Genomic DNA, 27,810 nt, shown 5'->3' on the forward strand with positions numbered 1-27,810 from the left:
TCACTTTGATGCTCAAGGCAGGTCTTGTTCTCATTCTCCTATCTTCTTTGATATCGTTGCTTTTAGGCGCAATCGTTAAAACTTCATCTGCCTCGACCACGAGGTCGTCCATGAGCCATTTTCGGTGAATGTTCTGTCAGTAAAAATTTACTAAGAAACTGATAATTTACTTAATTTGTATTGGCAGCGCAATATTTACAATAGCGTTGATATATAATATAAATCCAAGATCGCACAGCTGTCGACTCGAAAGGTCAATTAACGTGAAGTGAAAAAATGTCTCTCCTACCTTGTCCCTGATGTCCACGTTGACCTCGACCATGTGTTCTGTGTCTTTTGTTCTGTCGTTAAAAGTTTACTGAGAAACTGATAATTTACTTAATTTGTATCGGCAGGGTGATATTTACAACAGCGTCGATATATAATATAAATACAAGATCAGCATGGCTGTCGAATCGAAAGGTGTCTCTCCTTGTTAGAGTTTAGGAGCAAAGTGAGGTCAAAGGGTGAAGGTCACGCGCAGGCACCCTCAGTCCTAAGGCCAGAGTTTACTTCTTAGAATGACTGCAGGTGGTACTCTCCCCTACCTGACTTCGGTGGGGTGGGGTGGGGTGGCTGTTTTGCCTGTTTGTAGAAGAGGGTTGCCATTTTGTATTTTATTTTGACTCTATTCTTGGTCTCCTGACTACCTACGAGTCTGGATTTTTTTATGCGCAAATGATTTGGGCACCTAATACTCTGTGCAAAATATCAACTCTCTACACTTTCATACCTCTATGCTGATAAGAACATGAGGCAGTACAATTTTATAAACAAGACATAGTCTTGTCAATTATAAGCTTTTTCTAATGGGAAACATTACTTTTTATTACTGGAATAGACAGGAGGTAAAAGTTACATGGAAACAATGGGTAATTTCACAATCAGCCATGACCTTGAGTACCCAAAATTTGACCTCTGAAGGTCATCTCAAGTGTGATAATTGTAAGCATGGCTCAATAAATGCATTAAAGTGGAAGGGCATTATTTTGAACATTTGTTATGAAATTTTCCCCCAAAACCAACATCTCAAACAATGGTAAGAATTAAAGTGACTCACCGAGAACAAGCACCACGATAGTGAGAGGCAAGGACATTCACTGAAAATAAGCACCTCAAAGGGAACAGAAATCTACTACATTGTTACTCTGCAGAAATCTACTGTATCGTTACTCTTTGGTAGTGCTAAAAGTAGTGAATGCTTTTAAAGTTCAAAGTAATAAGGTCATGAAAAAATGTAACTTTTACCTCCCTGCCTATTCCAGTAATAAAAAGTATAAAAGTAAAAAATACACCCTATATATATATATATATTAAAATAAGTATAATTTTCTGGAATGAATTAATTATATACATTATAATTAATTTTCTGGAATGAATTATATATATATACAGTAAAACTGCCTAGGTGACCACTTGCATTCAACGGGCATCTGTCAAAAGGGTAAAAATTTCTGGCATGGAATAGTTTATACATAGAGTCTTCATACAAGTTACCTGTATTACACGACCACCTGTGTAATGTGACCATGAGCATCAAGTTGTGGTCAGAAACAACATACAACAACTGTATGTTGTTTCCATGAATATATCAGGTATAAACTATTGTCTGAACTCACGTCAACAACGTTTTGTCTCCTAATATAATGAATTAGTCTAAACTCTTGTTCGAACCCACCTTGGACACTTCTCCCACTGTTGAAATTAAGTACAGGTGTTAATGAATTAGTCTAGCTACAATGAAAATTTATTTCAGTTTGTTTGAAAATGTCTGAAAAACAAAAGAAATGTGAAGTGCTGTCGTTAGAAGATCGTGTTAAAGTTATCAGAGAAAGTAAAAATGGTTTATCACAATGGCAATTAGCGGTGAAGTTTATTTTATTTTATTTTTTGAAGCTCATATACAGTACATGTGCGATAAATAGTTTTTGTATCCACCTACCTTATTTCCGTAATATTTTTGGGAAAATAATATTCAAGTAATTTTTGCCAGCAAATTATTCAAAAAACAATAAATACATTAACACAAAAATCAGTTTTACAGGCAACCTTCCACAATTGTCATTGATGTAATGAAATTGTATTATGAGAAGAAATAATAAAATTGTTTTATTATTAATTAATAATTTTTCTTATTGTACTAAAGAAAATACACGTATCTACATTGATGATATAATATACATAACTGAGGAGTGAACAAAGAGAACCAAGTTGAATTAATGAAGTCAGGAGAAAAAGTGTGCATTATAATTGAGAAAATGCAAATACTATATTAATCTGTCTTATAAAATCACAACAACTCCTGTTAATTGAGTTATCCGATTCATTGAAAAAATTCACTTATTTTTGCTCACCTCGAGTTTTCCGTAGTAGAAATGGCTAAAAAGTACACAAAATACATGCAGAAATAGTGTTACAGCACCACATGTTTAGGACAACCACCTGTCTGAAAGACCACTTTTTGTAAGGAACCATGTGTGGTTGCCTTGAAATTCAGATAGCATTGCCACATATTCTTTCCTTAGACAGTGTGGTTTTACTGTACAGGTATACCTCGACTTACGTCGTTCCCGATTATACGTCGTTTGTCAAAAAAGTATATGGAAAAATAAAAATCAAGTTTAAGTAATTTTATTCAACTTTATGTCTGTCCGACACAAATATTGAAGTTGTAATATCACTAGAAAAGTGTTTAAAGCACATAAAATCATATTAAAATATATACATTTACAAGTATGTACTGTATTTACAGTACATGCATTCGTAAATTTAGATTACTTTTTCTGTACTATATTAAAAACTAAAATTTATTTGTTTGTAAGCTTAAAATAAATCCTTATTAACCATATATTATTAAAAATGCATTAATAAATAAAATACAGAACCAGGAATGGTAATTTATGGTTTAGCCTAGTGACAAGTAGATTCGGAGACAAGTAAATTCGACTTATGTTGCCTCTCCTGGAACCAATTACCGACGTAAGGCGAGGTATACCTGTATATCTTTTGTTGGTAAGACTATATCTTGTTTATAAAATCATACTGCCATTTTATGTTACCAGCATAGAAATATTAAGGAGTACATGCCAAGAGTTGATATTTGGCACAGACTCATAGGTAGTCAGGGGACTGAGAACCGAGTCAAAATAAAATCCAAAATGGCGACCCTCTTCTACAAACAGGCAAAACAGCCACCTCACCGAAAGTCGGGTGGGGGAGAGTACCACCCACAGTCATTCTAAGAAGTGAACTCTGACCTTAGGACTGAACATGTAGTTTCTTCTATGTTAAATAAAATTTGTAATCTAATTTTGTAAATTTGGGAGTGCTTCAAATGTGACATTAAAACAGGGTGTCGTTATAAGTAGGTTTTTTAACATTATATAGTATAGTAAAATTGTGGAACTGATAAAAATTTTACGTTACATTACGGTTGTCGTTACATCCAATGATGTTATAATTGGGTTAAACTATATTGTTTGTGCAAAATAAATAAATAATTTCAGACGATACAATAGCCATGATTATTTTTTTCAAAAACAGGAAATTTTCGTTACGCATTGACAAAAATTCAACCCAGGCCGACTTGCAACAGAGAGAAATTTCGAAATTGGATAGGTTAATTTCATCGAAAATGCATCATGGACGACCTCCTGGTTGTGGCCGGCAAAGTTTGAACGATTGTGCCCAAAAGCAGTGATACCAAAGAAGATTGGAGAATGAGAATGAGACCCGCCTTGAGCGTCAAAGTGATTCCACTTAGTAGTGAGTCTCCGAGACATAGTCTTGTTCCAAATATGATTTTGCCATTTTACTTGTTCTTTATATATCAATTTATTTTTAATAGTATGCATTTTGGAGTCCTCCTCAGCTTTTTTACAGCTATTTAAAGATAAAAACAAGTAAGTTAAACCTCCATTAACACTGCTAGTTTAGATCTTAATATAATTTACATTTCTCCAAAATTGACATATTTACAACTCCAAATCATACAAATGAATTTTAACATTTGGCAATAATCGTTTACAATTCTCAGAATTAGGGTTTCTCAAACGAGATCCCGGTTGTTTTTTTTAACCGGGAAAATCCCACAAATTTCTTAAAAATTCACTTTTTTCTTATTTTGTGTTGAGGTTGAGGAAATTTTGCAAATAGAAAGAATAATTGACTCATAAACTGTCAGAATACATTTGTATTTATTAATTTTAAACCTACTTATTCATTTTTTTAATTTTTTCTTGTTATGGCATGTCACAAATGGTCAATAATCAGTATGTAGCTTATTTGTGGCAGGACTCTGAAAATTCTTTACTTGTCGGAACCTGTAATATCTGGAATAATTGTGCTTATGCTGTCTTAATTTTTAACCATGCCCAGTAGCTTTGATAACTGCATAACACCAGGTTGTGCAAATTGAGCAAGGATTTCTTCATAAACCTGATTATTAAAGCCAAACGAATTGCCGAATTATCAGACTATAAGCTAGATGCTGCTATTAAAGCAGCCAAGGTAGACAAATCAAGAATACTAGAGAGCAAAAGAAATACTACAATCTCAAAATCTTCCAGGTTACAAGTGAAAAATACATATAACATCTGTCTTCTCTTAAATGCATTAAAGACAATTCCACTAACATCAATCAAATCGGAAAGGGCATTCTCGGTAGCAGGACTTTTCTTTACTAAAATAAGAATCAGATTGATTGATCGAAGTATTGACCATCTTTGCTTTTTAAAATCTTATTATAAAAATTTACAATAATATTTTGTATTATGTTTTATTTAAAAAACGAAAATTACCTTTTAAGTTAGAAGTTTGATCTAAGTTTATTTTTTTAAAATTTTCAACTCAATTCAAAGCATTTTGTTGTTGTAGTATGCAGTTTCCAGCAAACTTTAATAAATTTTTTCTATTTGTGAAAATTTCTACGTAATTCAAAGGTAATTTTTAATATATATCTTATACAGCATTATTAATATGATTTTGGAGGTTGCAGAACATATTAAATTACTTTAAAAAGTAAAAAATAATTATATCATTTGATTTCATGATATTTTGTATATCTTAAAAATAATTAATTCTGTCCTGGGATTTCCCGGGATCCCGGGAAACAGTTCACTTTTATCCTGGAATTCTGGGACAAGCAAAAGAAATGAGAAACCCTGCTCAGAATTGTAAATGATTATTGCCAACTCTTATATGAATTAAAGTGCTTGTCACGTGTGCTACATAATTGTCAAAAAACAAAAGAATCTTGTTCTTAAGTTTCAAGTCCCATTCTAGCAACCAATCAGTAAAATTGCTGCTGTCATCCAGGCATTGCTATTAGAATGATAAGCAGCTGATAATGCTCTCATCTTATTAAAACAGTGAGGCTCTTTGCTTCTTTCTACCAACATCAAGTTGTCCTCTTCTCCTTCTAAGCATGGCTGTCAGATGCTTTTTGTAAATTTTAGTCTCATATTCATTCATTTTGCTTTATCAGATGTTATATATAACAGAAGGAAAGTATGGTGATCGGTCAAAAAATGACAATGAATTAGGGTCAACCTGTAAGATGATGTTCAGTCATTGTAGTTCTCATGTGGTTGCTCAATCTTCTCAACATGCTAGCCAAACATCTGTTTTTATTTACTAAAGCTCAAATTATTTATTGCATTTATGTTTTATTCCAAATGTATCAGAAGAAGCAGTTTCATTGGCATTAAATAAAATTTCATATTGTTAGCATTTTCAAATATTCTTTGGTTTATCAATAGCTTTTTTACTATTAAACATAAAATTTAAATTTTTTATTTATATTCTGAAGAAGTGTTTCATTCACGTTATATTGAATGGAGTTTGTTCAAAAATTAGAATTAATATCAGGAATTTTATGTTTACTAATAAAGGAAACTTAAGAGTAGTCAAATAAAATTTGAAAATGTTATTAAATAATGAAATTCCTTTTTTTTAATACAAAGTATTTCTAACAGAACAGGTTATTACAACATAGGACTGTGATTTTATAGTTATTCAATAACTTAAACGAAAATATTTTTTTTGACAGATTTTCAAATCATACAAGGGAATTTTAACATTTGGCAATAATCATTTACAATTCTCTCCATTTAGTATTCAATAAACACAAATAAAATATCAACAATTTAAACACATTAAAAATATATATTTATGTAAATTGTTGATATTTTATTTGTGTTTTAGTGAATACTAAATGGAGAGAATTGTAAATGATTATTGACAAATGTTAAAATTCCTTTGTGTGATTTGGAGTTGTAAATATATCAATTTTGCAGAAAATATAAGTTAAATTAAGATCTAAACTAGCAGTGTTAATGGTGGTTTAACTTACTTGTTTTTATCATGACATCATTCATTGAAACTTAGGATCAGGATATAATCCAAAGTATGAAAGCATATCACCACAAAATGCATAGTTGACTTTTGCAAGACATTGAAATCACAAAAATGAATGCAGGAGAGCTGTCAAAAAATTCAGTTTTCTAGATGCTCTTCACTTTCTTAAACAAGGCTGGAATAATGTTATATCAACCAAGATTATTAACTGTCTTCAGCATTTCCCCATGCTTAAAACTATCATATACTGGAAGAAAGTGGAAGAAAACAATGATTTAAGTCCTGATGATATGTTGGCATCTAATTTCAATACAAGAATAAAAACTGACAAAGGCACCTGCACTGAAACACTTCTTAGAAATAATAAATCTGTTCTGCTCTAATGGAAGAAATGGCTACAATATACAATACTGGCATGGCTAAAGAAAGTGACCTGGAGGTAAACATAACTAACCCTCCAACAGCTGCCAGAATGCAACAAATGCTAGAAGTCTTACAACACACAGTAAAGCACTCTGTGTTGTTAGACTTCTTTGTCAATCAAACAATTTTACAATACAATATTCATACAAATGTTTTATTGAAGATTTATTAATAAAAGACTGTAGACAAACACAAAATCTTTTTATCAGTTGATACCATGCAGGATATTTAATTTTCTACCTTTGTTTTGTTTTGTTTTTTCAGTTATTATATTTGATAATTCAGTCATTTGTTATTTCAGTTATTATTGTCACTTTGGATTGGTATTGACATAATCACAATAAGTGGTGTCCACTGTATTTAAAATTAATGTTTTTGTAATACTATTAACCTTATTTATTTCCTATAAAAAAGACTTATTACAATTTATAAAATTTTTCAAAAATATACTATAATTAAAGAATTGCCACATAGAATACATACCACATAGGATGATGACAAGTTGATGGTAGTTGAGGAAAGGAAATTGGATTACAATTGTAAGATCTCATGACACGTTCTGCAAGCAAAAAATTTCTGAACAAACTTGCAACTAATAAATCTTGACGAAACAGTTTTTGAAAAATATCTTTAGGTAATACATTCCATGCAATTGTGTCAGTTATTGCTGTAAACAACCAATTCAGTTCTCCAAGCATTGTTCTCCGATCATTTAATTGTCCAGGAATCCTACAAATAAAATAAAAATTTAATATTATAAAAATATTACATTAATAATCAATACATTAAATTCATTTAAATCAGCATAAATGTAATTTCTTTTAACAAATAAACAAATTTTACTAAACATTCGTTAATCCATCACAATACTAGTGATATTTTCTGCAAAATTTTAAATTACGTAATAAGTTCATTTAGATTTTTAGATAAGTTCATAGTGAAAAACAGTTTTTGATTTGATTTAAGAATTGACTGATTTTAAATTAATCAGTCAATTCAAAAAAATCTAAACAAACTTATTACATAATTTAAAATTTTGCAGAAAATATTACTATATTGTGATATGTTGAGTATGTGATTGTCAACATTAAATAGCACTAATCTCAACTTTCAACTTTTAAATTCATTTTTATCACTAGAATTTTTCTGTGATTAATTTATTGCTAAGTTATTGTTAAAAAAGATTCATTTAATTACAGTTATCCTTTGCTTGATGCGGAATTTGATTAATGCGCAAAATTAATTGTGGAAAACCCTTTATATACACAACCAAAATTTTAATTAACATGGCTTTAACAGTCTTTACTTAATATAGATAAGTTTTTCTCAGCAAATAAGGTATTGGTGAATTTGCTATTTTTGTGCTGAGGGCACTTTCCAATATAGATATGTAGTTTAACCTATCCCACGTTGAAATTTTTCTTCATTGCATATTGTGGCCGCCATGTTGAATTTTTCTCAATATTAAGCCTAACGAAAAATTTTTTTAAAAATAATCGTGGCTACTGTATAATTAAAAATTATTTTTTTATTTTGCACAAACAAAATAAATATATTGAAAAATATAAAAGCAAAAAAAAATTATATTTCAAAAGTTTGTTTTAATATAAAAATTATGATGCATAGTGACATCTAGTATCAAAAATGTACCAATACTGTAACAAGATATATTGGGTTTAACCCAGTGGGTCAAAGATCACGATCCTGATATATGTCAGGAATAACACAGGTGAGGTTAATTACGATAGCTGTGAAATTTAACATATAAAACTAATTTTCATTTGTGGTATTGAAAGAAAATGAAAGACTGCTGTACAAATTACAAGTATCCTTAGTTAATGCAAGTTACAAGTATCCTTAGTTAATTAATTAATTCCTTGGCACTACTGCATATATAAAAATTGTGTTGTTAAAATACTGTGGTACCTCAGTACTCGATCAAACAATTATAAACCACTAGAACAAATTTTTGGTTAATAAACAAGTTGATGGTAGTTGAGGATATCGTGATATCGTATTGTATTCTTTATTTAGAAGCTTATTTTAAAACTTTACTGCACATTTTGTTTGCATAAAATAAAATTGAAATGTCTGCAGATAAAATACATATTGTGCATATTATGTATACTTTTTAAGTTTCGTAAAAGATATAATGCTTTATAAACAGTAAAAAATACTTGTAGGGTGTATTGGGAAGATGCTCCTAAATGTTGGACATATCAAACATGGTTTTGAAAATTTTGTTTGGGAAATATTGGACTAAAAAATACAAAATGTATAGGTGCCTAAAAGCTATTGAAGAGAAATATCATGAAGAAATTGTTAAAAATTAATGAATAGCAACTTGAGTACTTCAAAAAATCTTAGTGTAACCGACATGATGATTGTGTTCTGCATGCATTAAGAGGGGGAAAAAACAAACTAAATTGATGTATAATTTTGTATGACAAAGGTAAGCAGCCATAAGGCTTCGTTTTATTTTTAAATTAGTTATTCATTTTTATCATAGAAAGTATTTTTTATGGATGGCAAAATGAAAATAAAATATTTGTTTATTAACCAAAAATTTGTTCTAGTGGTTTATAATTGTTTGATCGAGTACTGAGGTACCACAGTATTTTAACAACACAATTTTTATATATGCAGTAGTGCCAAGGAATTAATTAATTGCATTAACTAAGGATACTTGTAATTTGTACAGCAGTCTTTCATTTTCTTTCAATACCACAAATGAAAATTAGTTTTATAGAACTGTTTACTTCTAAATACTGTATTGTAAGTAATCTAGATTTTATAGAATTTCTTATATATATATATATATATATAAGAAATTTGAAATACATAAAATGTATATCTGTAAAGCATAAAATAAAAACAACCTCAAACTTATTAATGTGTTAACACAATCAAGTATTTCATATCATTAGGAAAAGTAAACTATCCATTCTGTAAAAGCCTGTGACTTTAGAAATGAATAAAAATAACACACACACACACACACATATCTTAACACATTACTAAAATGAAATTTATACTCACTTTTCTAATAATTCCAATGTTATGCCTGGAACAAGTTTACATGTATTTTGTAATACAAACCTAAAATAAAATTCCATAACTTACTAATTAAAATTTTAAATGTTTGTAAACAACAATTATTCCTAAATATTAAATATTTCAAATATTTTCTAAAATTTAAATTTAAAAATTTATTTAAATATTACAATATATATTTATTAAATATAACAGAAGTATCATTCAGAATTCTACAAAATATTTAGCTCAACTTCTACATCATCATATGTTTTTCTTTCCTTCTAAATAAATCAAACTCAAATAGACAGCCCACAAACTGTATATAGATTATCATGATAGAAATTTTAAAAGAAAAAAAAAACATATACAGGGTGGTCCATTTTAATTAATCCAATGGAATAACTCAAAAAATACACATTCTACAAAAAAATTGTGGAATCAAAAATGTTAAACCTCAACGGAGCCACAAGATGGAATTATCAGTTTCATCATGGATGGCAGTACAATTGATGAAAATGGAGTCAACTTCATTTCCTTAAAATGAAACCACCATTTTTTAATGATTCTGCATCAAAAACAAACAAAATTTAAAAAAAATATAAAAATATCACATATATACAAAAAAATTCGTTTTTCTTTTCTGTCATTTTAACACACCAGTGACAGTCCAAAACAATTTTCACATATGGAGATGACCTTTTATTGGAGGCTCCACCTCCACAATACAATGCAAGTTGGAAACAGTGTCCTATGGTAATTTTGCCAAAATCATAATACAATACATTTAAATAAAAATTAAAAACTTGGCTGACAGTATTTACATTTTAAAAAAATAAAAAAAATATTTATTATACTGTAATTTTGGCAAAATTACCAGAGAATTATTTTTGTATATTTGTGATATTTTTTAAAATGTAAATACAGTTGGCCAAGTTTTAAATCTTTATTTAAACAAACTTTCATCTAAAACTGTTCTGTAACACAGAATGCACTACAAAAAAAAAAAAAAAAACCCCAAGTCCTTCCAGTAGCATAACAAAATACAAACATTTTTGACTTCCTCCTGAGGTCTGCGCCAGGTTTAAAGTTTGGAAAAAAAAAAAGAATGATTTCACCAAATAATAACAATTTCCTAATGATTTTATAGCATCTTTCTGTTTTTTTCTCAATGAACACAGATATTTACAGATGTTTATGCATGCAGTGCACAGTTGCATACAGTTTAAATACACACAACTTCTAATAAGGACATCTTTTTGAAAAAATATTTAAATAAATTTTGTTTGTTTTTGATGATAGATTATAATATGCAATAAAAAAATGGGGATTCCCATGTAAGAAAATGAAGCAGACCCTATTTTTTCACTGATTATAGTACCACCTATGATGAAACCAATAGCCATGTCTTGTGGCCCTTCAAAGTCTATAATTTTTGGTTTAATGATTTTTTTGTAGAATGCATATTTTTCAAGTTATTCCAGTGAAATGATTAAAATGGATCACTCTGTATATAAAAATAAATTCTGATTCAGCTGATACTATGATTAATGTTACATAACAATCTATTAAAGTTTAAGATCTAATTTTAATGCTAAATAAATCTGTTTTGCATTTATAAGGATATATTTGAGGTTTCTGTAGAATATTTTGTATTTATAAAATCATTATTATGTTAAATATAAAATCTTATTTAAAGAAATTTTAATTTTCTTACCACTGCAGAGCAACTTTTATAGGAGTAGTTAAACAAGATGTAAATAAATCAGCAGGTAAATCTGGATTCATTGGTAAAATCTGCTGTGGACCACAAGCAGCTAACTGAACACAATTTTTGTAAGAAGGTAAAGGAGGACCTTGATACTGTCCTTTGCTATTAGCAACAGCTAACTAAAATTTAAAAAAATGCATACTTGTATTAAGAAAACTTGTAAGAATTTATTGTTAAAATCATTAAATTTAATTAAAGCATCTAATTTAGTTTATGTAACTGTATAAACCAAATCATCATCATTTCACTTCAACAAATGTTATAAAAAAAATCAGCTTCATAAAAACTTTAGACGAAAATAAACAAACAAAAAGTTGTAAAATGTTTATTAACAATGTAATTGTGTAGGGTTAGTTTTTTAAAAATGATCTCATGTTATTTACATTTGAAGAAAAATGAACAACAATCAGACATGATTTAATGCATTCAAAGAGCAAAGAAAGCAGTAAGACAAGTGAATGAGTGAAAAGTAACTCATCACAATATCACAATACATTTGGGTATATTACACCTATAACTAAATGAAAGAATCATGTTTGACTGTTAATACAAATGCCGGTAATTTGTAGCATTCTTTAGATAATAAATAAATATTTATTTACATTATTCTCTGTTAGGATGACAATGTCATTTTGATATATGTAAATGTGTTTAAAAATAAAAATTGTATTTTTAAAATATGAGCTTAATTGTTTATTAGGTTTCTGTATTTGTTTTAATCATATTATCAATAAAAAAAACTTAAATTTAATCAGATTTTCATTATATAAAGTTACAATAGTTTAAGTTTCAATTAAAAATTTTATATTTTAAAAATTTATTAGCTACAGAATATCAACTTTAATAAAAACAATATTAATATATCAAGTTGCCATTATAACTTCCTGTTTTCTGGTTTTATTATTATATAAAAAGGTTTTCAAAAACTTTGGTTTAAATCTAATAATCTCTAATATTAATATAAAGTTGTTTTCTTGATATATAATGTAATATATATTTTTGAAAATATGTTAGTTTAAAAATAATTTATCATCATAGAAATTAATCCAATAAGTTTTAGCTGTTCATGAAAAGAATAAAATTTGCACTATCAATAATGCTAAATAACATCTATTTATTTTTTAAACTTATATATTAGACATGTAATTATTATTTAAAACAAAGATTCTCACAATGTGGTTGCTAACACTTTTAGAAACCATAAAGTTGTCAGTCAATTTATCTGGGGTTGGATGAGGTAAGGAATCAGTATATAAATTTATGTTTATGATAATTAGAAATATAATTAGAATAATAATATATAACAATAATATATCTTAATATTTTATTAAGATACAGCATAAAATTTGAGCTTTGATTTATATTTAATAAAAAAATTCTTGTTAATCCTTATTTGATTTCTTATTCATCCTGTTTGTAATTTATTTTTATTTTGTATCATATTAATATAGAAAGGAGTTGGTAAATTAAATTTACTATTGGAAAGAGGTCAAAACGCTAAAAAGGTTGATGCACTAATTTAGAAAATCATAATTAGATACTATTGAGACTGAGTTACAGTATATGAGAGTTGCATTCCTAGAGTATAAGGCTAAACAAAAACCTACAAAAATTAAGATCAATTATCCTACAGAGTTAAATTAAAATTTGAAAGATATATCTTGCAAATTAATAAATAATCACTATCATTAGAGTAAAAACTTTTGCTATCTATCTATAATCTTACAGACAAAAATTTTCTTGATTTTCAGCACTAGCATTCAAAAACAAGAATGATGAAATACAACTGAAACACTCTTTCTTTTTTTGTATTAATATATATTTACTTTAGTACTACTAATCTTGTAAATTTTATACATAAAATTTTAATATATTGAAATTTGGAATTATGTAAGCTTTTAAACCTGTTCAATCTGATGCATTTTGATAACAAGTTATATATTTGTTCAGTGTTGAGCTAAAACTGTCTTTTAATTTAAAGAATGAAAACATTTCTAGATAATAAATTGATTTTGTTTTCTGAAGTACTTTGTTTTATTTTTAGAAAATACATTATTATATAATCTGACAATAAAACAAATTAGTTGCGGATAGAAAATTAAGAGATAATTTAATTCTGAGTAATAATAAAGACAAAAGGAAAAGAAATCTTATAATTTGGGATGTGGTTGTTTATACATACAGTACGTATATGCAATTGGCCATTTATATGTATGATATGTACACACAATTAGCTATTTATACATACTGACTGTATGTTCCTATGTTCCAGCCAGATACTTACTGTATGCGCTGTTATTACAATTAATATTTTGATAATAACTACACAATTATAAATAATTATAGTTTTATTTATTAAAGTTCAGTTACAATGTTGTTCAATAAAGTAATCAATAAACTATGAAATATCATTAAATCAGTGAAATACAGGTAATGAAATTTAAAGTAGATTGGTAGGTATATCAATAAAGTAAAATAAATATATTTTTTATTCTGTATTTTAATTTTTTTTTTTTGTAAAAAGTGGTCTGCTTAGTCTTTCTCTTTGGACATCCTTTGGATTTAATTTTAGTTTTGAATTTTAAGTTTTTATTTGATTGATTTGAACAGGGCTCATTATTAGACCAAATTTGTTCTTCAGGTTCTTCTGGTTCAATTCTACTAAATAGCCAATTGAGTATATATATCATATGTATAAATAGTCAATTGCATATACATACTGTATGTATAAATAGCCACTTTGTATAATTTGTAGCTAATAATTTTATTCATAATTATTAATTTATGGTTCATATCTTTATATATATATATATATAAAACTTTTGTTTATTCAACTAAAGCAAAAAATTAGCAAGATTTAAATTTTAAAATTTCAGAAAATATTGGGTATTCATAACTAAAGTTCACATTTCAAAAAGACTTAACTTTGAACTAATTGGCAGAATTATATCATATTTCTCACAGAGATTTCTGTGATGATGGAATTTTATTTGAAACAAAAAATAGTTAGTTACAGAAATGTCCTCTAGGGTGGTAAATGGCACTAAAACACCATAGTGTATAACTCAAACTGTCTCAGAACTTGTGATACAAACAGTATAGTACATTGTGTGATTACAAAACATACAAGCTCAATATGCTGGCCTTTGTTGTCAAAAACATGCTGAAATCATCAAATCATGTGTTTAACCACAACATACAGAGTTTCATTTGATATGCTATGGATATGCTGTGTAATGCTAGTTCTGAGATCCACTAAGTTGGATATGTGCTCATGATAGACAGAACCTTGTGAGATATTCCCACAGCTAGAAGTTGCAAGGGTTCAGATCAGCAAAGTCAATCACATTTTAATGTTATCAACAACAGAGGCCAGTATATTGAGCATGCTGTTGTGTAACCAGACAATGTTGCAGTGTCATTTACCATCTTAGTGGACATTTTTGTAACTAATTTTGTTTGTTTCAAATAAAATTACATTATAACAAAAGTTTCCTCGTGAAATATGGCATTATTAGCTTCCAAGTTATAACTTATAACTGTTATAATTGTATATGCATCTTATGACGATGACACATGCTTAAATTAAAGTGTTCTTTTAATCTAAAATATTTTTGTTAACTTATCAGTTTAGTGTTGCATGGTAAATTGTATGGTAGGCCTATTTAATTACATGATTTAATTTAAACTTTCTAAACCATGTATTAATAATTATTTGGTTTATATATAGTATTTTAGTTTTATTTTGTGTGCAATAATTTCTGGGGAAGTTTTGTGAATGTTTGAAAGAAATTTTGGGTCCTGAAAACATTCTGTACCCCTGCTGTAGGTTGTATTGCACCACATTACTTCTTGCCACCTGCAAATGGCTACACTTGGTCAGCTGCATTGTCAGCAAACAAAATCAAGAAGGCAGCCAAGGTGATAAATTCCCTGACTTTTTGACAACTTTTGAAAAATTTCCTAACTTTCCGTGACTTTCCAAACAAGTAATGAAAATCCCTGACTTTCCAGATGAATAGGAACCTTGTTTATAAAAAATTGCTGAGATAAAATTTTGTTGCTGCTGTATTATATATTTGCCTTAATTCTAAATAGGAGTTATATTACTGTTCAGTAATATTCATCTACAATACACACAATATCAAAAGATGACTAAATCTTATAGGCCCATCTCTATCTTTCTGGCATTGTTTAAAGTATTTGAAAAGTGTTTGTTGCATTTTATATATCCTATTCTGCTTGTAGATTAAACCTTGCTCAATATTGTGGCTTTTCTCACCAATCTACAAAAACGAATCTTATAGAAACAAAAAATTTTTTTTTAATTTTTTATATTTTTTTAAATATTAATAAAAAATTTTAATAATCCACAAAATTTAAAAAATATGGAAAATAAGCATTCATCTTCTGCCATTTATATAGACATTTCACAAGCATTGGATTTGGTTTTGTTAAACATTCTGTTAGACATTCTTACAAATTAATCTGATATGCATCCTGTATTTTTGAATTGGTAAAATAATTTTCTTCTTGCATACATATAAAATAAAAATAGACTATTTTTCTCTGAACTGTGGGATCCAACAGGATTCATGTTTGAGCACATTATGTTTTATTTCATATATAATTATTATTATAGTACAGACATGGGCAAATGTGGCTCTTTTTGAGTTACATGCGGATCTTGCTGAAAGTGTTAATTTATGCTTTTTATTATTATTTTTACAATTTTATTTCCACAATTTTGTGAAAATATGTTTATTAAAAAATTCAATATTTGTTTTATATTATATTTACATTATATAATAAAATCGCAGTACAGAACTGCGGCTCCCATGCATTTTGCAAAACCTTCATTTCGGCTCCCACTGAACTCTTGCTTGCCCAGCCGTCATGGTATTTCACAAATTATTTTTGTACTGCATATACAAAATTTTCAATCACAATCTAATTATTGCTATGTATTGGGTTTGATGGGAATGTTTATTTTCACAATCCAAATATTCTTTATTCAAGACATGAGTATCTTTAAAAGCTTATGTTTAAAACAACTTAAAAATTAACCTATGTAAAATTGTTGTAATGTGTTTTTCACTCTTACAAAACCCCAAGCTCTGAATTTATCATAAATAACTTGATCATTATCTACTAGTAGCCCGGGACGCCCCCTAGTGGGCGTTCCAGCAGCATTACAAATTTCTGAGGCATGTTTAATGCACTTAATATATGAAAGTTGTGTGCGCTTAATGTTTAAAAGTTTGTGATGCGCTTAATGTTTAAATGTATACAATTCTTCATCTTAGAAACTAAACTTAAAATATCAATACACAAACAGCCAACAGTATTTGTACATGAGAAAGTGAATCTATTCTTTACTCAAAATTGTTCAAATAAATAGAATTAATATGATTAAAAAATCAAGTATAAATATATACAAATGTTCATGTTAAAAAGTAATGTTAACAGATCAATACACAGCAAATAGTATTTCTGTATTACAGACTGAAGATATTCTTTAGCTGTGTTCTGTATTCCATCATTTATCCCATCATAAAACTTCTGTATACACAACATTGTTGGGAAAAAAAAGTATAATTATTTGGAATCAATTTGCCTTGTTGTGACATTTTGTCTTCTGTGTCGTTTTGCTTCTGCCTGCCTGTGCAACATTGCAGATCTGAGCTCATGAGTTTCATTCTGCAAGCCTCCACGTGTTGATTGTGCTATTCTCTGTAATGTTTCCTGCGCACGTCTCTCCCTTTGTCTCGCAGCAGTGGCAGCTTTACGTTCCCCCACAGTGGCGTATTTCTTTGGTCGTGCCATGAAAGGTTTCTATTATTATATTAAAATATTAGCTTAACTATTTCACTTATCGTTTTATCGTAGCGGTTCAAATCTATCCGGTTTTTCGTTATTCGCCCCCTAGTGAACATTACAGGCATTCCGTGACAATAATAAATTCCTATTACAAATATACTGAATTATTTATATTGTTATATTGACCAAATAATAATTTATTGGCCAAATGAATAATAATAATTTATATTGTTAATTTAAATAATAATTAAAATTGTTAATTTAATTTGAATGTTTGAAATATAACACACGATAGGGGCGCCTCTAGTGTCGGTTATCAAACGGTTACGGGACGGACGGACACCTGTTGAATGGGTTATATATATAGATGTGGATAAAATTTCAGATTTGAGAATTACCTTTCATAGTAAAATGACTTAAATAATATAAAAATTATTGAACAAAAATATTAAAATGAAATAATTACATTTATTTTGATTGTAATTTTATATCAATATTACAATAATTAATTTTAACCAGATTCTCAGTTATGACTATAGTAGGAAAAATTAAGTAATAGTATTACCTCATATTCTCTTTCATGCTGAATTGCAAATTGATTAAAGGATTCTACAATAAGGCCTGCACAAGAACAATCATATACATAAATGGATGGTTCTCCCATCCATTGTTGTAAATCATATATAGATAAAGGAATGTATTGTGTATATGTCTGAAAAATAAAAATTTCTATCATGAAAAAAGTTAATATATTATATAATTTTATTGAATTTATTAAATATTAAATAAGATAAACATTTTTAAATTTTGACAAAATAATTTTCTAATATGTGAATTAAAATAACAATTGTTCCATTTATATACAATTAACATGAGTATAATAAATGCATCATTTCACATCATATATTCTTCATTAATTTTATGATTAACAAAGAATGAATATATCTTTTCATAATGCTTGACAATAAAAGTTACTTTATTTTGGACAAAACATTCCTAGATTGTTTATCTGGTTTATAATTTGGATTTTTGGTTTGAATTGTTTATATAAAATAGATGTATATTGATATTTTTTTAATATATAAATCTTAAAAAATTCTGAAGATGTGTTTTTTTTACAATATAATGTAATATTTATATTATAAATTAAAATTTTATTTATAACAGTTTGGCAACAAGTAATAGAAATTAAAGTTTTCACATACAATGCAGTGTGATTTTATGCATTTATGCTAACTGCCCTCATATAAATCAAAATATATCAAAAAATCAAAATATAATAAATATAAATCAAAAAATATTAAATCATGCTTATGTATTTTTGTGTTTTTAATGCAATACATTCAAAACAAATCAGTCATCTGCTAACTTTAAAATAATCTGTTATCCTGTTTTTGTATGCAAGAAATGAGGAACTTATGGACCTTTGTCATCAGATTTGTGAAGTCTATAGGTGAAATGCCATGATTGAGGGAATAGTAAAGAAATAGGTTAAATAATGCTTGGAATGATGCTGGAGAGTATCTAGGTACAGGTACTTGCATCTACAGTCTGTTCCTAATACTATAACTTTGTGCATGAAACAAGGAAGTAAGGCAGCCACCTCATCATTGTAGATTATAAAATGTATTATTCCACATTACCAATCTTATTGTAGAAATCACAGTACAGGTAACCCTTGGTTTACGCCGCAGTTCCATTCCTACAAAAACTGGCATAAAATGAACCCATATTTACAATGAGGTATAATGTTAGGTTCTACATAAGTGAAAAATAAGCAAATAATTTTGTTTATTAATATAATATAATACAAAATACATATAAATTTAATTTTTAAAATGTATTTTATCATAAAATAAAGTGAAATGTTTTTTTCAAAAAATNATTGAAATGGATTACGAGTTCTTGGAAAACTGAGGGTGGACAACCAACGACCACATGGCCTGGTATGTTGAGATAATATTCAACCACCAGAGGCACTCTTAAATGTCTTCAAACATGGGCCATCTTATTCTCTGCCACCTTGGTCTAGTACGTTCAATACAATACCTGATGTCAAAAAAATGATAGAAGAACTGGATCAACTATTAAGGAATATTTCAGATGGAAATCATTGATAACAATATGCAATATGAAGGGCAATATTTCATCCAGGACAGAATGGCCATCCATCAGGGCGAAACAGATTTTTCTCACTAACAATAGTTTGCGATCGCCAGAAGCACTACTGTGTCGTAAGGTGTTTTCCTGAATGAACTGATACGGGATACATTCATTGGTGCTATGGATTCAGATGTCATTTATTGGACTATTAAGTTTAATAACTTGACTCGTGGGTATCTAAACATTTAGTATTTTAATATTAATTTAATGCACATGTATACATACCCAATAATATTAAACAGAAAAAATAAATATATTCAATAAAAATCTTTGTTTTAACGAATGTACAATGTCGCAACTCAGTAAATACATCAACACTAAAATGAAAATCAGTCTGGCATAGATAAAATCGAGGAATTACACCACAAAATGGCAAATTGTGCAGCAGCATTATTGTGAATCAGCGTAAATTGAGCCGGCATAAACCGAGGGCTACCTGTAGTGAACATTAGGACAATGGAGAGAAAAGTGTTAAGAAATATAGTGAAACCTCTCATATGGAACACCTCTTTAAGTGGTACCCATTTCCTTTGCACTGGATGAAGCCCTATTATTTATAACATGTCCCTTCCTCTGTATGTGGAACATCTCTCTACTTGGCATCTGAAACAACTACAGAACATACTAAGTGAAACACTAGTAACAAAACCATGAGAAAACTATACAAAATACTTATTAGTAAAAAGAAGAAAAATAATTTTTTTTTTTTAAATTAAATTTAAAAAATTGTAATTTCTGGCAACTTTTGTGTTTAACTTTGGTGATTTATACTTCCTTTTCTATCTGGCAATCCTAGACCAAACAGGTATACAGTATGCAGTCCAATTACAACACCTGAGGTTCACAGAGAGAAAATTATTTATATAACAAATGTTTTCAACAAATTACTAGAAGCAAGGTATGTATATATAAATAATAAACATCTTATAGCCCAATGAGTATATAATGAAATAACCAACAATCACCTGAAAGAACTGGCTAGAATTTGGCTAATTAAATGATTATTATAAAGCAATTTGACACTAAAAGGAGGTGTTAGGCGCCACCTCTCGGTTAAATTAATAATTATAATTTTTATAATTTATTAAATAAATTTAGAACCTTCTGGAATAAAAGAACTAACCTGGGGCGAGGTTTGAACCCACAACATCAACTTGCCGTGCGGTGCACTTGCCTGGTGCACCCAGACCCTAAGCAAGTCTTCACTTCCAGAGGTATATTAACTTTAGATATAATCTTACTCTATTGTCAAAATGCTTTATAATCATTTAATTAGCCAAATTCTAGCCCTATCTTTCAGGCGATCATTAGTTATTTCATTACCATATGCTATATTAAGGTTTTGAACTAAATTTAAAAAATCATTCCAAAAATAAAATATTCTGTTACAAATTTTTACATTTAAACTATTTTAAATACAAATTTAAAATTGCACTAATTAAATAAATAAATTATGAAAAGTATAAAGTTAACAAAATAAAAATTAAATTAAATATAAGAAAAGTAAAAAAAAATAAAATTGTAGAGGACACAACTCAAGGGTTTTTATATCTCAAGGAACATAAGTATAATGTGAAAAAAGTCCATATTAATACAATTTTAGCAAAATGTCACAAAAGGAAGGTTTGGTTGTAAAGTAGGATGAAGCAAACATTATTAAAACAGTACATTCTTCAACCATTGCTATGAATATGGAAAAAACAGATATATACAAGAGCAAGATTAAAGAACAATGCCTGAATGCTAGGGATGCAAACACATTACCTTCAGCTTGAAAATACATTATAAAAACCCTTGAGTTATTAAAAAAGTATAACAAAAAGCCAAAATTGTTGTAGGGAAACACCAACAATTTTGGGTTTTTGTTATACTTTTTTAATTTTTATTTTAAATTTTCTTAATTTAAAAATAAAATTTAAATTAATAAAATAAAATATTAACCTTACATTTTTCAAAATTTATTTATTTAATTAGTCCAATTTTAAATTCATATTTAAAATAGTTTAAATAATTAAAACTGTCTCCTTTTCAAATTACAGGAGTAATTAAATACAAACAAAACCTTTTTAACCAGTAACAGAACTTTAACGCAACTTCCGAATGTTTTCAGCCTTCACCAAGGTCTGTCTCAGGTTTTTAACTAAACTGACTCCCAAACTGGAATGTTAGAATGATGATGTTTGAAAAATCAATTTTAAATTTTTGAATATGTCAAATTCATATGGTTGATTGACTTTGCTCAAATCTTTCATACAGTTACTTCCATGCATGAACCACTGTATCGTAGTCCTTAAACTTAATACAGTTTATCTCAAAAACTGGGTTTGTGAAAATTACGCGATTGGAGAACTCCCTTGAGAAGAAACTTCAGGATAAACATGAAAACAAATTGAAATGGATTACGAGTTCTTGGAAAACTGAGGGTGGACAACCAACGACCACATGGCCTGGTATGTTGAGATAATATTCAACCACCAGAGGCACTCTTAAATGTCTTCAAACATGGGCCATCTTATTCTCTGCCACCTTGGTCTAGTACGTTCAATACAATACCTGATGTCAAAAAAATGATAGAAGAACTGGATCAACTATTAAGGAATATTTCAGATGGAAATCATTGATAACAATATGCAATATGAAGGGCAATATTTCATCCAGGACAGAATGGCCATCCATCAGGGCATCTAGAAAATGGTTGAGTGACAATGACATTGTTGCCTTAAGGGCAGATAAATCAAAACACATTGTGCTTATGAAAAAGGTATCATACTGCAATGCCATTACACAGTATATCTCAGACACAGAATGCACAATAGCACCATGTGGTTTCCTTGAAAAAATATCTGCCAAGGTGTTGAAGATCTCCAACACTCTCCTCGCTAATACTTTGAATCTCTCAGCAATGAGAGTCATGGCACCAACACTCCCTCACATATTTGCATTCGCAAAAACCCATAAAAGTGGCCAACAGTTATGTGTGGTAGAGGATAAAACTACTTCTCCCATTATTAAAATGGAGAGACTACTTAACAAATACATCACAAGCAATCTAGAGAAACATACATACACCATCACTAATCCAGAACAGGTACTTCAAAAATTACAGGATCTCAACAATTCAACGGTGGCCTATTTCACAATATGTGACTATGAAGCATAAAAGTTATGAAAGAGGCAAAAGGTTAAGAGCCCGAACAGATCAGTTAAAATCACCAAGTTTATATATAATAAAAACATCAAGGACATCATGAAGCAAGTTTCAGGCAAAAAACATTCCAAAATTGTTTACAAAAGAGCTCCTAATTTGTATAGTATTCTCAGAAACGACAAGGACAAGCTTAAGTTTAAGAAAGAAGAAACAGCCGGCGTGTATAAAATTCCGTTTGAAAACCAACAGCTAGGAATTAAGAAGGACTAGGCTTAAAGAACACAAATATGACATTAATAAAGGGCACTGTAACACGGTTTTGTCAAGTATGGCACAAGTGGAAGCTTCTGTGGTTAAATGAAATGAAGCAACTATTCTCAAGACCATGTGGTCCCCATCATTGTCTTTGCAACATGAAAATATTGAAATCTATAAATTAAGGGATGGCTGTATCAATGCAAGGGATGTGGATGGATTAGGTTCTGCATGGAAGTTCTTCATAAAAAAAAATTAAAATATACAAATTCTTAGTCCCTATCTGCCCTTGGACAGCAACGGGAAACCACCATGTTCTATTTCTTTTTTCCAAGACTTGATGAACATGTAACGAAGTATAAATGAGATATGCACAAGTACAGATGGGACCCCTGGGTCTGTCCTTGTGCAGTATGCTACCAGGGAGAGATGCTGCGGACATGGTCTGGATTTCCTGGAAACGAGTGCTTCAAATGACGTGCCTGGATTAAAGCCGTCTGGAAGTCCTGGTGCCGATAAAGGAAAGACAATCAGAAAAGCANAAGAGTGAAAATTGGGGCAATAAAGGATGAGAATGGAGAAATTTTAATGCAGAAGGAAAGGCAATTAGTAAGATGGAATGAATATTTGACAAAACTTTATAAAACAGAGGATAACATGGAATGTAAACTGGAAGAGGAATATGACGATGATGAAACCCCTAAATTTCTGGAGGATGAAGTTGAGGCAGCCTTGAAAAAATTGAAGAATAGGAAGGCACCTGGAATTGATGGCTTGCATGGAGAATTGCTTAAGTCAATGGGTTTTGAGGGAAGAAGGATTATAAGTCATGTTCTCAATAAAATTCTTGCAGAACAACAACTACCCACAGACTTTTAATTTTTATGTATTTATTTTATTTATCTATTTTATTTCTTTTTATTTTATTAATATCATTTATTTTATATAGCTTCAATGTACTTAGTATATTTATTTTTTGGTAATTGATTTGTTAGTTTTATTTTTCATTTTAATTTTAAATTTGTAATGATCGAACATTCCATTAATACAATTTTGAAATACGTTTGAATGCCAGTTCACCTGAAGATGGCCTATTCCATTAGGCTGAAAACGTGTTTAAATAAAGTATTTTTAGTGATAAAAGATGTTAAATGTTTTATTAAGTGTTTTAAAAGAAGCTGAGTTTCATATTTAATTATACTTTTTAAGCCATTTAATTTATGCCTTGATGTTCTGGAAGTGGTTCTGACACTCAATATACCACTTTAATAAAAGTTAACAATGCAGATCTTTTTTATTTTAATGCTAATATTTGTATTCCTGATGTAAATTTTTATAGAGACATAAAAATGCATGGATAATCTACACATGGATAATTCAGATTATATTGTAAGTGAACAGAAGATAGCTCAGGAAACATTAATCAGATTCATGAATACATTCAACTTTTATTGGGTTGTTCAGAAAGTAATTTTGTTTTTTTTCTGTGGAAAAAAACACAATATTTTTATGATAAATAAATATTTTATTGAATTATATATTGACAATTTTGGTCAAATATCTGTTGTCATCGTTTCTGGTAGTAGCATGATTTCACATTCATAAGTTTTGATCATTGCTTACAAAAAACTGATCCAAGTGATTTTTGACATTGTCATTTCAAGTAAATGTCTTACAGTTAAAAAAAATTGTATAGACCAAAACAAGTAATAATCTGAGTGTGTTTGGTCTGGCTAATATGGTTGGTGTGATAGCAAGTCCATCTAAGTTATAACAGTTTCTAAAGAGTTACCAAAGTTGTGTGAAATTTGTCATTATTGTGGTAAAATACTACACCTGTTTTGTTGATCAAATTCTGGCCACCTTTCCTGTTTGATGATATTACTCAATTTGTTTACTCGATGGCAGTACACTTTCGAATCAATTGTTAAATTGTCTGGTAAAAGTTCCAAAACAAAAAATTTCTTTAATATCCCACCAAATAGAGCATTTCTCTTTAAGAACATGTGGAACCCATATATCAAGCTTTGAAACAAAACCAATTTGTTTCAAGTAATCATAAACAGTTCAATTTGACAAATTTAATCTCTTAGTGATTTCACGTGTTGTTATTTGGCAGTTTGCTTCAATCAGTACCTTCATTTTGTTTTCATTGGCTTCAACTGGCCATCCAGAACGTGATGCATCTTCAATATTGAAATTGCCAAAACGAAATTTTGTAACCAGTTTTGGCACTGTCGTTCTGTCAATACATCTTCTCTATACATGTCACACAATTTTTTTCTCGCTTGAACAGCATTTTTACCTTTTCAGTAACAAAAGAGCAAAATATGCCGAAAATGCTGCTTTCGATTTTCCATATTTGATGGGACACAAAAATAAACAATTGAAGAAAATCAAACAGAATTTTTTACAAATAAGCCTTAAAATGCTATGTCGGGAATAAAAATCGTCTAGCACGCGGTTTTCCCGCCTTTTTCGCGAACGACCGTTATCGCCATGGAAACGGCGATCAGAACATTTTGAAGACTCGACCGCTGATTGGTTAAGAAACATCGGACGATCGGCGGACGTCTTATACAGCTGATAAATGCTGATTGGTGGAGTTCAATGTAGCTTCAATCCTATAAAAGCAGTGAAGTTCTGGCGGGAAGTTTAGTTTTACTTTGGACATTGGAAGTGAACTCACGCTGACCTTAGCTCGCCTAAGCTGTTTAGGAGATTGTCTCATCTTGTTGTGTTGTTGTAGACTTTGAATTTGTGTGTCGCAAGGTGCTTTTCTGACGGACCTGTAGCAGTGGATGATTACTTTGAACTTTGTTAATATCTAATGTTTGTAATTCTTATATGTGAACTTTAATTGTAACTGTACATACGTTTATTTTCAATATACTTTAAGTTTTTAAATGCAATTGACTCAGAAGAAGTATTTTAATTTGACTGGCGCAGTTTTCGACAGGATTACACAGGATTACGACAGGATTACGTACTTCGAACTACCAAGGATCGGAAAGGCTGATCTGCGACGAAAAGGAACCGAACAACACCAGCAATCATTGACCCAGGTAAAACTTTATTTTATTCGCTACCGCAGTGGTAGCGAATAAAATAAAGTAAAACTTTATTTTATTCGCTACCATGCCATACCATAATACAGATTCCATGCCCAAACGCGTGGAATCGCGGAGGTTTAGGGCAAAAGATTGGGAAGACGATGATCCGGGGATGTTCGATGTCCGAGACAGGCAGACACAGATGGGGCGGGAAAAAGGCGTCCCGGAAAACGAGCTCGAATTGATGAGACTACGGGTTAAACTCGCTGAGGCCAAAAGGAGCGCAGCAGAATCCAAGGCCAGGTTGGCGGAATCCAAGGCCAGGTTGGCGAAAGTAGAATCTAAGGCCAAGGCTAGGTTGGCAGAAATCGATTTGGAGCGAAAAAAATTAATGAAGGAGACTCGAGAAGCAGAGGGCGATCTCGGTAGAGCAGTTTGTGGCGATTACACTCGTAAGGTAAAGGCGGGCGTGCCAGAAGGCGAATCACAGGACAAAATCGAAGACCTTAAGTTACGGCTTTAACGCTCAAAACGCCTATTAGAGCAAGATAGATGGCTTTTTGAGGCGCGTAGCTTGGCGGGTCAGGTAGTCAAGAAGGAATTAGCCGACTCAGGTTCCCAGGGATGGGGCAAGACGGCGGAAGTAGCTAAGGTCACAGAGAAGTTTGGGGCGGTGTCAGGTAGTAGGTTGGCTGGTAACAGCGAGGAGGTTAGAGAGCGACAGGACTTTCAGAGAGGAATGACGAGGAAACCCCATTCCCTCGACACAGAGTTCTATCGAACGGACCCCCAAGGCTAGTTGTAGTGCCTGTGGCAGGGCTGGGCATTGGAGGAGAGCTTGTCCTAAGCGGAAGGCATCCAATGAGTCCAAACGGGCACGGGTAGTAACTACGAACAAGACATCCCAAAAAGACGAACTTCCGGTAGCGAGGGTAACGGCGTGTGACCGACCAAAGGTCAAGGAGGCGCCTAAAAGAATCAAGCCGGTAGGCGACAGGAAATGTCTTTCGGTTATAGTCGATTCTGGGGATGAGATTTCGGTCATAAGGGAATCATTGGTGGCGGAAACGAAGGAAGAAGTCCAACGAGCTGGACCCTTCGATCACCCGATTGGTGACGGAAACGAAGGGGGAAGTCCAATGGGTTGTATCCTTCGGTCACCGGATCGGTGGCGGAAACGAAGGGACAAGGCTAACGAGTCGGATCCTTCGGTCATCGGATTGGCGACGGAAACGGAGGGTGAAACCCAACAGGGCAGATCCTTCGGTCACCGGATTGATTCGGTAATGATCCCGGTAGGGCTGTGGGAGGAAGACCTCACAGTATCGTGTGAGCCGGCGATGGTGACTCGTGTCGTAACAGACAAGTTACACCAACCCACGGACGCTCTAGTATCAGAAGGGGATCACCGGATGTTATTAGACCGAAAGGAGAAACTCCAGGAGAAGGGAGAAAGACATATAAAGGGCTCAAAGGTAGATGGGAACGGAAACCATCATGGAAAGGAACTGGAACCTTTCTCAGGGGCGGGGTGTAGTGAAAATAACACCGAAAACGAGATAGAAACGGAATTACGAGACGCTCAAGTCTGGGACGAGTCGCTTTCCCGATTGTGGGAGGCCGCTGAGAATAAGAAAGATGGGTTAACTGTAGAGAACGGAATACTATATTGGCAAGATAGTTGGTTCGGCAGGCCCATTAAGCAGATAGTTGTTCCCCAAGATCGGAGAGCGGAAGTGCTAGATTTA

General features: G+C 30.6%; 1 protein-coding gene across 1 annotated transcript in view; it reads right to left on the reverse strand.

The window, feature by feature from the left end:
- The window catches only part of LOC111634668 (regulatory-associated protein of mTOR-like), an 85,051-nt gene that overhangs the window by 33,661 nt on the left and 23,580 nt on the right, over positions 1–27,810 (reverse strand). Inside the window, exons 5-8 of the mRNA XM_023379502.1 lie at positions 18,009–18,155; positions 11,570–11,742; positions 9,859–9,918; positions 7,303–7,548 (exon numbers count right to left, since the gene is read on the reverse strand). Of these exons, the coding sequence (XP_023235270.1) occupies positions 7,303–7,548; positions 9,859–9,918; positions 11,570–11,742; positions 18,009–18,155 (626 nt within the window). The remainder of the gene's footprint in view (positions 1–7,302; positions 7,549–9,858; positions 9,919–11,569; positions 11,743–18,008; positions 18,156–27,810) is intronic.

This window comes from Centruroides sculpturatus, unplaced genomic scaffold (assembly GCF_000671375.1).
Source record: "Centruroides sculpturatus isolate CEXI.00-Female unplaced genomic scaffold, Cexi_2.0 scaffold921, whole genome shotgun sequence".
NCBI classification, from domain to species: Eukaryota; Metazoa; Arthropoda; class Arachnida; order Scorpiones; family Buthidae; genus Centruroides; species Centruroides sculpturatus.